Source organism: Haliotis rufescens, unplaced genomic scaffold (assembly GCF_023055435.1).
Source record: "Haliotis rufescens isolate VD_foot unplaced genomic scaffold, xgHalRufe1.0.p SCAF_11, whole genome shotgun sequence".
Taxonomy (NCBI): Eukaryota; Metazoa; Mollusca; class Gastropoda; order Lepetellida; family Haliotidae; genus Haliotis; species Haliotis rufescens.
This window is the reverse complement of record NW_025963791.1, coordinates 35,573,242-35,583,002: the sequence shown is the minus strand read 5'-3', so window position 1 is coordinate 35,583,002 and position 9,761 is coordinate 35,573,242. Positions and strand designations below refer to the sequence as shown.

Sequence of the window (9,761 nt, the reverse complement as noted above, 5' to 3'; positions counted from 1 at the left end):
TCTTTGTAAGGTGTCGTTCTTTCTCCATGTATATGTAAGGTGTCATTCTTTCACCATATGTGTATAGTGTGTCATTCCTTCTCCGTAATGATGTTCTGTCTCTTTCTTTCTCCATATGTGCCGACTGTGTCGTACTTTCATCACATATTTTATTCCTTTTCTGCAGTGTGTGTTATGTCTTGTTGTGTTTTTCCTTCTCTTGTGCCCGGGAAGGCAATATTCTCATGTGCATATGTACGTTAGTTTAAAATCATGTGTATGTACGATCATTTTCTTTCTCCATGTGTATGCATTTTACATCAAATACACCTACCTGCTCACAGCGTTCGTTGTCCTCCATTAGAGACAGAGACTAATCAAGGGGGATAACTCGTGGTGGTCTATTGAGGCAAGCAGCGTCGGATGTCTCCATTCACACTGAATGAAGATATTTTAACGCCCAACGCCGAAATGATGACATTGAGAATGCATTTCGACATTTCCGACATTAGTGACCCCCTACGTTTATTATACTGCATGTCATCGATATTATTGGTCGAGAGAGGCATTCGCCATTCAAAACCTTCATTCGATATTTGAAAATCATTTTCATTTCGAAGATACAAAAAAAAAAAAAAAGCTATTAAACTGAAGTTTTGAAAAGTTCTATTTCTATTTTTAAAATCCGAATACTTAGAAATAATTTCGACCTCATTATGACGGGAGCGGTTGGGAAGTTTGACTCCTTTCACGGAGCCTCATTAATAGCTCTGGAAAAATAATGTAATTAATATATTTTAATAAGTAATCGACGGATAAAGCTTCGAAGTTCTTTTTGATATTTTGATATTAGTTATACAATATAGAGGGGATTTTTTTAAAGAACCTGTTTATTTATGAAGGAGACCTGTTGCTATTTTTGTAATTGGAAAAGGAATGCCATATGTTCTATTTTTTATGCATTTTCTCCGTTTCATTTAATAACAATATATTATTACAGGTGAGATGTATACAGTATATTTTCCGATAAATATCGTATTTTATTACTAGTTCAATAATAAATGGTAAAATCGATGCCCACAGACGGCTGTGCATTTCGACCTGGTGGACACGCGGGCTGACCAGCAGAGCAGCCAGTACTTCACAGTGGACTACAACACGGGCAGTGTGATGGTCAGAAGGTCACTCACCCTTGACCCGGCCAGACACACAACCTACAATGTAAGTACTGGGGTAACGTTTTCATAACACATCGACTCGAAACCGCATAGTATAATGTGGTGGGTGGTTAAACCATCCCCCAGTTCGATCCACGGCCGCGTCACACCAAAAGTGGATAAAACGTGGTACTTGTTGTTACTCTGTCTGGCGCTCGTCATTAATGGGATAAAAACAAGGACTGGTTGGCTGGGAGTCAGTAAACTGTGTCTGAGTGGTGTATTAATATTAAGGGGCGGTCGGGTAGCCTAGTGGTTAAAGCGTTCGATCGTCACGCCGAAGACCCGGGTTCGATTCCCGACATGGGTACAATGTGTGAAGCCCATTTCTGGTGTTCCCCCGCCATGATATTGCTGGAATATTGCTAAAAGCGGCGTAAAACCATACTCACTCACCTTTCTATTGGTCTCTCTCGCTCTCTCTCTCTCTCTCTCTCTCTCTCTCTCTCTCTCTCTCTCTCTCTCTCTCTCTCTCTCTCATCTTTCGCGTTGTGATGTTTTAGTTCGGAGTGAGGGTGACAGATTCCGGCCTGCCACCCCGGTCGAGTGCCCCAGTCAGTGTGAAGGTCAACGTCGTGCGGAACATGTTTACTCCCACCTTCATCGGCGTGCCTTACACCGCCAACATCAACAGAACAGCCGAACCTGGCGACGCCATCCTCTCTCTCATTGCTGTTGATGCCGACGGTGTAAGTGGAGTATACTGGACCTTCACCTGTTGAAATGCTTCATAAAGGCATACCGTATTCGACGTAATAAGTGCCCAGGGCGCTCTCAAAATTAGAAATAGGGGGCTCTTATTAAAAAAATATTTTGGTGAGTTCAGTTGAAAGATAAATTTCGTGGTTTATGCTGACAGGCTGAAATGTTATGTACGGCAGATATATTTTTCCAGAATTCAATTGCTTATAATCAATGGTGCATAAACACAGGAGTAAGTATTTTACGCGAATGAATAAGTCTTGTTTACATTGATCAATCGGAAGGGGTGCTAATTGGGATTGTTCACGTGCCAATATATTAGCAAATATCGCCGTGGGCGCTTATTACGTCGAATATATCTATGACATTAATTCCACCTTGAAAGATTATCCTTTGTGTTCCCTTTGATAGAGTATCCATTAATGTTACTTTGAAAGATTATTCATGTAGAAATTAACAGTTTTGTCAATTCTTGTCTATGTATGTCTAGTGTGCATGAAAGTATTAAACCTGTTTGTTTTCAAGTTAGAAGTCATAATGTTGTATGCGTACTATATTATAAACATAACACCCGTCTTTTGACAACACAACACAAAAATACAATACCATCTTCAATCCTAAACGTTTATGAAACTCAGATTATTTGGTTGATTTTGTTAATTTTAAAACAGTGCGATTTGTCAGTTTTCTTAAATAAGCTCATGACGAGGGCAGATAATTCTTCGTTTGTGCTGCTAATCCGTAAAAGTAACGAGACAAAATAATAATATAACCTGTGTCCTTTTTATTTCAGGTGTCCTCGTTCTCTTCGCTGCGATATTCCATGTGCGGTAACAGCCATTCCGACATGTTTGCTGTCAACGCCGAGACTGGTGAAATCTCGTTGGTCGGGAATCTGAACGAGACTAAACAGTATCGTTATAAGGTAGGCCTTTTCTTCCAAAAATGAAAAGAAATCCACAAATATCATGAACAATTTCTGTCATTTATTCCCCCGCCGTGATATTGCCAGAATATATCCAAAAGCGACGTACAACCATACTCATTCACTCACTCTGTCATTTATCAACATTGTATTTCATGTAGAATTTTTATTTTATGCCAATTCTACAAACTGAATTCACCGGAACACGGTTAACACAGACGGCACTGTCGCTATTCGCAATTCGTCTCCGAATTCTCTGTTACTTCTTCACTATCTCTGCTACATATGCTGAACTTTGTAAATATCACCGTGGGAAAAGCTGGGCTTATAAGAACTAACGGACTTACATTGTATCAGAGGGGACTTAAATTATGTTAGATGTTCCACCATACACTTGACCAATCTTTTTATCCTATTCACAAAATGTTGCCTTACTGCACATAACGACGCTTAATGAGACGTCATATCACGGACGTAAGTAGGAGAAGGACCATGTTTGGACCAAAGGATCTGCTTGCTTTAAAGAATAAAATAATATTGAATAAAAGGTTTAGAAATTACCATGAATGTTCAAAGACATGTTCATGTGAATGTGAAGTAAATGAGAACTAAAACTTTTAAGAAAAGAGTCAGCAAGAAATAAAGGCTAGTTGTCACCGCCATGTAAACATTCCTGATACCAATATTTCAAAGTTTTCCTTTGCTTTTTGACAATTCCAGGGCCCATTATTTCATCATTAGTATGTACAGATGAAAATATAAAAATGCAGCAAAGAGGGGCTGGGTGATCTTGGCACAGTCAGGCTGGTTAGGCTCATCATCAGCTCAAGGCCCTTGCCCCCTCTACACGCAGCCCAGACAGCGAATTGGACTTCTCCCAGGAAGCGCTTCCTTGTCAAACCCACCCAGAACTTTTCAGAGAATGTGAAGACTCCCCAACACTGCAGCCTTCTGCATTACCCAGATTATCAGCAGGGCTGTATTCCTGGTAGCAAACCCGGGTACTCTCTCAATGTCAGTCAACAGATTTGGAGGTACCAAACCTAAGGCACCGAGAACAATGGGGAGTCAGACAACTTTGTACTTGGGATGCAAGCGTGACATTTCGAATGCGAGGTCCGCATTATTATTATTATTATTATTATTATTATTATTATTATTATTATTATTATTATTATGATGATGATGAAGTTGAGGACGGTGGTGTGCTTCAAGATCTCGTGTTTTGTTGCAGTTCGGGGTGAGGGTGGAAGACGGCGGCACCCCTCCCCTCTCAGCCACCACGGGCGTGGAGGTGACAGTCGACTACAACTTGTACGACCCCACATTCCAAACCACATCCCACACCAGACGCATCGTAGAGACGCTTGCCGTAGAGTCCAACGTGTTGACCTTCACAGTCACCGATGAAGACGGAGAGGTTAGTTCCCTGTGCGTGCACTGTGGGTTATTAGTCCCAGCAATACTTACAACGGAGAGAATATTTCCACTCATACCGCTGGGGAATCCTTGGATATACTAGACCCCAGTGTGAGCCTCGTTTCACAAAGTGATCGTAGCGTTGCGATTGTCGTAAATCTATGTTTAAGTGTGGGAGTTACGGTAGTGGTAGCGCAACGATGGCTGGGGGAATGGGGTCCAGCGGGTCGTAAATAGAGCAACCCACTAGTTATAATACGTGACGTGTCGTGAATCGTTGTTCATGCAGTCAGTCACTGTGTTGCTCAACGGAACAGTCGTACGGGCCGTAACTGTCGTTCGGAATAATAACCGTGTTAACCTTTTCGAGGTTGCATGATTAGAAAACACATTCCGACTGTCACTTTCACGATCTGGTAAGCGACGCTTTGATTGGTCGGATGAAAGGTCGTTTTGACGTGACCCGTAATGGGATGTCCTCAGATCTTTGTTCAGCGGCAGCGAGAGCTTAGATTTGATTTTAATGAGATTGCCTGTCTCAAACGCCCAATGTTTACACGCAGCTGGAATAATGCTGGAATATAGTTTATTCTTGCGGCAGAAAACAACTTTCACTCATACAATACATGGCTTCGGAAGCCTTATCATGGATGTCCTGGTGATAAAAAAATCCGGTGATTATTGGTTTAAATCCCGGATTTGACATGTTAAGGATCCTTTGTCTCTCTGGGCACCATGCTCGTGGTGCCAACGGAGTGGTACATTCTAAGACCAACGTGCCTTTGTTCAAAACAACCTCAGCGATACGACTGACGTACGTCACGGGATGGGAGTTACAATCACCTTAGCCCTAAGCTACCTTTTTACGGCAACCAGCAAATGGAGGTCGGGACCTAATTTACGTCCTTTAGAATTGCAGCTTCGAAAAGAAGATTTTCTCTGATTCTTGTTTTGTCAGCACCATAACCCTGCCCGTGGGATTGTCTACATATTAAGCTGTTATTACAGACAAAACTTAACAACTCTCTTTTCGATATGCCGGAATTTCGTTTTCCCAAAAAATAGTACAATATGTTGCGGTTGTACGATGAACAAGGCCACGTAAATTGGGAAAAGAAACTTAAAACTGTTATTTTAAATACGAATTTGGTGATGTCTGGTACTTTCAAACATGTGGTAATGAAACCGTATTTTTAAACATTTTTCAGGTTTGGCATAGTAATTTATCTGAAATCCCCAAATGGCTTATTATGCACAGGTTAAAACATCCATTTTATGTGTAACTATTTAAGTCGCATTACTGTAAATAAATTCAGGACCACATTTACTCATTTTCGACTTAGTTCTCACAATGTAGAAATTGAACGTGGACGACACTATAAAATTCCTCGTGAATTTAGAAAATGTAAAGTTTGTAACTGAAACCGTATCGAAAATATTCTGAAGTTTAATACACTACTGTCATCGCAAGACCCTATTATCAATATAAATACAGCAAAATACTTGTTTTATGCCAATTCTGTAAGAATGCTCCAACTTTGATAATATGCAATTATGTTAAAACTGCTTTTGTTTAGAAAAGCAAAGAAATGTGTTATATTTTATACTGTTTGCACCTTCATTGTATTTCGTTTGCACAAAAATAGTTTATGTACTGAATAAAGTAAAGCAAGTAACTTAACAACTTAAATAATGCTCAAAGCAACCACTTCTTCACTCTCAACATGTTCACAGCGCCCCGAGGGAGATATAGAGCTTACAATCCTGGAACCCAGGGCTTCTAACTTCTTCAAGGTTGAGACACTGAAACCCTCGCTGGGCGTGATATCACTGAAACAGTCTCTGATTCGCGATGATACGAGACGTTACGAGGTAAGTCCTTGTGAATAAGTAGTAATTGGTTTTAGGGCGAGCTTGACCATAAGGAGGCCTGCTTGCGCCCATCTGTATGTATTCTCGCTGTGCAGTGCGTCCTGCAAGTGTCCTCTGAGCATGGCTTCGTGTTCTGGAGGTGTCAGAACTTTGTCCTCCCACATTCAGCTGTCGACCGCCTCCGCGGTCCATTGATAGAGCGTCCGCCCGGAGAGCGGAACATCCGGGGTTCGATCCCCGGCCGCGTCAAACCAAAAGACGTTTAAAGATGGTGCTTGTTGTTACCCTGCCTGTGCTCGCCATTATGGGGCTAAAACGAGGACTGGTCGGCTAAGAGTCAGTGTACTGTGTTAAACTGCAGCATGGTATCTCAGTGGGTTAGCACTATCGAATCGGCATTAGTCCGGATTAGTACAAGCAGCCACACACACACACACATACCGTGTTCATCATTTTTATCAACTTTATAAGCATGGATCACATTGAGCTTTCCTTCCTAATCAAGCAGACACGCCAGTTCAACTCGGTGTCAAACCCAACTAACTCACTCATCCATTTCCTGAAAGTAGAGGTATTGCTAGTCTATTGTTGCCTACACACGCTTCATGTCAGATAAATCACATCGCTCTAATACGCAAGTGTTGAAGTTGTTCTTAAAGACTACATACAACAATATAAAAAAAATAATTGCATTGATTCTTGTGAAAATCCGGGTTAGAACTGATCTTTAGCAACCGATGCTAGTCGCATGAGACGACTAACTGGTGGTCAGTCATGCTGACTTGGTTGATGCATGCCATCGTATCTCAATTGCGTAGATCGATGCTCATGATATCAATCACTGGATTGCGTGGTTCAGACCCAATTATTTACAGAACGCCGTCATATAGCTGGTATATTGCTGAGTGCGACGTTAATCAAACAAACAAAAAGCATTGAGACACAAATACGCATTCGTGACCAATTCGTGTTATTCCGGGACAAGCCGAATAGCTTCTTACAGGTTACGGAAAGGGGCGAGTGGTGACGAATGACAAATACGAAATAAGCAAATAGGGTTATATTTTCACCGAATCTTCACCCCCTTCCACTCCAGTTTACGGTGACGGCTGTTGACAAGGGTACACCGGCGAGAACTGCGACCACATCTGCGACCTTTGTTATAGATGTGACACGGAACGAGCATGCACCGCAGTTCCTGGGACAGCCATACCAAGCTGCGATGTCTGTGACGGCCAAGCCGGGTACGATGGTCTTTAGTGTCCGTGCCGCGGATGCTGACACACAGGTAAACCCTACACTGATTGTCTGCTTCCGTACAAGACATTAACAATTACACATTAGACCGATGTCTCGAGACTAAAACCCGATCACAACGCATAACAAGTTAACCCCACCCACTGTACCATCTGTTGAAAATTATGTATGGAAGCGCGTTTATGTTTCACAGCATTACGTGTTTATAATTTATGGTTTCAACGCTAGACAATAACCAGAGTAGAGCTAACCTCAGGTTTTGTATTAATTCGGACATTCTGATTGGTCAGCTGTGTGATTTGATTATCAGGTGGCGATAGGTCAATTCTTCTGGGCGTTTGTATATACTAACTTAGATAAATATGAGAAGAATTTTCTGTTAGCCTAAGAAGTATTTTGGCAGCTGTATGCCCCGTCTTAATTATTGTCTTCTTCTGAAAAGACTTGGCATTAAACTTGGTATTAGACTCACTCATGCAAAACATTCACACATTAATGATACGTAACTAACATGTATGCCTTAAGCTGGTATATTCCCAGATGCAATCTGGCGGGATTTCAGTGTGAACAATGATCAACATTCAATGCTTTAGTTAAGCTTTCAAAAAGTGTTATGATAAATTTCACACCTGTGACAAAAAACATGTCCAGTGCAATTCCATTTTTCCACGACCCGTGACGATCTGAGCTGAAAATGATCTTCAGGAACCCATGCTTGTCGTAAGAGTCGACTAACATGATCGGGTGGTCAGACTCGCTGACTTGGTTGATGCATGTCACCGTATCCCAATTGCGTAGATCGACGCGCATGATGTCCAGATTCGATTATTTACAGACCGTCGTCATATAGCTGGAATATTGCTCAATGTCGCTTTACTAAACAAACGAACGAACAATTTTGACAATATTCCTGAGTGTGCTTTTCTCCCTGCATTTTCAGATGAACAATTGACGAGCCTTGTATGTGTTTGTGACGGGGTATCACGGTTGGGGCAGGATATGCTCACCTGTTCGCGAACACCTGGTGTTACCACTATTTGATAGTGATTCATAAACACATTAACTCATGATATTGTTGGAATCGTGCAAGGAAGGTTGTTATGCTTATTGAGCGGGATTTGTCTCTTTTATTTATACTACACTCGCGGTGGGAATGTACAGCGTCATAGTCACAAAATGCTATTTCCAAATATAATAAACCCAGTTTGGGTTCCTTTGCTGAGATATTGCAGGAATATTGCTAAAAGCGTCGTAAAGCACCCAATTCTACACTTTAACGCTACAGGCTTCAACAGACTCAACCGAACACAACGACACACACGCGCGCAGTCGTCACTTTCTGTAACGGAACCCTTTTGGTACGAAAACCTTTTAGGGCCATTCGGGTTTTTTCTTGAAATTTCAAGATACTAAGTTGAATTTACAACATAACATCTTGAAATGTCAAGTTAGTATCTTGAAATTTCAATTTAGTATCTTGAAGAACATTTAATGGCCCTAAAAGGCTTCCGTATTCTTTAACGCATTTCGTTCTGTTATTTTTAGGCACCTTTCAACAACATCAGCTTTTCTCTGATCGGTGATGCACGTGGCCCCAGTTTCTTCAGAGTGAATACTAATACCGGTGTAATAACGGTGACAGAGACGTCATTGATATCAACAGACCAAGCGCCGTCGTATACGGTGAGTGCATGGCTTGTACCTTCTTGTACCACAATTTGCGTCACAGCACACCCAAAACCTCCGACAGATGTGAGCTGTGTTGTAATCACACGTCGTCAATCAACTATATAATCCACGGGTTGACTTTCATAAGGAGGAAGGGGTAGCCTAGTGGTTAAAGCGTTCGCTCATCACGCCGAAGACCCGGGTTCGAATCCTACATGAGGAAAATATGTAAAGCCTATTTCTGGTGTCACCCGCCGTGATATTGCTGAAATATTGCTAACAGCGGCGTTAAACCATACTCGCTCATTAGGAAAAATACTTATTCTCTCGGATTTCTTCACTAACATAGCACTAACTAAATTGAATTTGAAGCGTGGCAGTCACACCGGAGAAGCTTTGCAAAATATTTCCAGGATTTAACAACTAGTTTTCCAATTAGTTCAAAATATCAAGGAAACATGACCCTACGGGTACTAGTTTGTCATCTTACCGAAGCAAGGGAGTTAACTGACTCTAAAAGGACTGGAAACTGGACTTATAAAGTCAGTTAACTGTCTTGCCTCTCGAAGATGAAGTTTGTTCAAGGAATCAAGTTTTCTTGACCCTACCGGGTACAAGTTTGTTCAAGAATGCTGACACTCATGGCCAGCAATCTAAACCCTACTTTACTGTAATAATGGATCCTATTTGTGTTTGAGGGGGCACAGGTGGCCCAGTCGTCA

General features: G+C 41.6%; 1 protein-coding gene across 1 annotated transcript in view; it reads left to right on the top strand.

The window, feature by feature from the left end:
* LOC124152265 (protocadherin Fat 4-like) overlaps positions 1–9,761 on the top strand; it is a 107,266-nt gene that overhangs the window by 5,863 nt on the left and 91,642 nt on the right. The window contains exons 6-12 of the mRNA XM_048392689.1: positions 1,063–1,200; positions 1,700–1,885; positions 2,692–2,823; positions 4,058–4,243; positions 5,977–6,114; positions 7,211–7,402; positions 8,917–9,054. Of these exons, the coding sequence (XP_048248646.1) occupies positions 1,063–1,200; positions 1,700–1,885; positions 2,692–2,823; positions 4,058–4,243; positions 5,977–6,114; positions 7,211–7,402; positions 8,917–9,054 (1,110 nt within the window). The remainder of the gene's footprint in view (positions 1–1,062; positions 1,201–1,699; positions 1,886–2,691; positions 2,824–4,057; positions 4,244–5,976; positions 6,115–7,210; positions 7,403–8,916; positions 9,055–9,761) is intronic.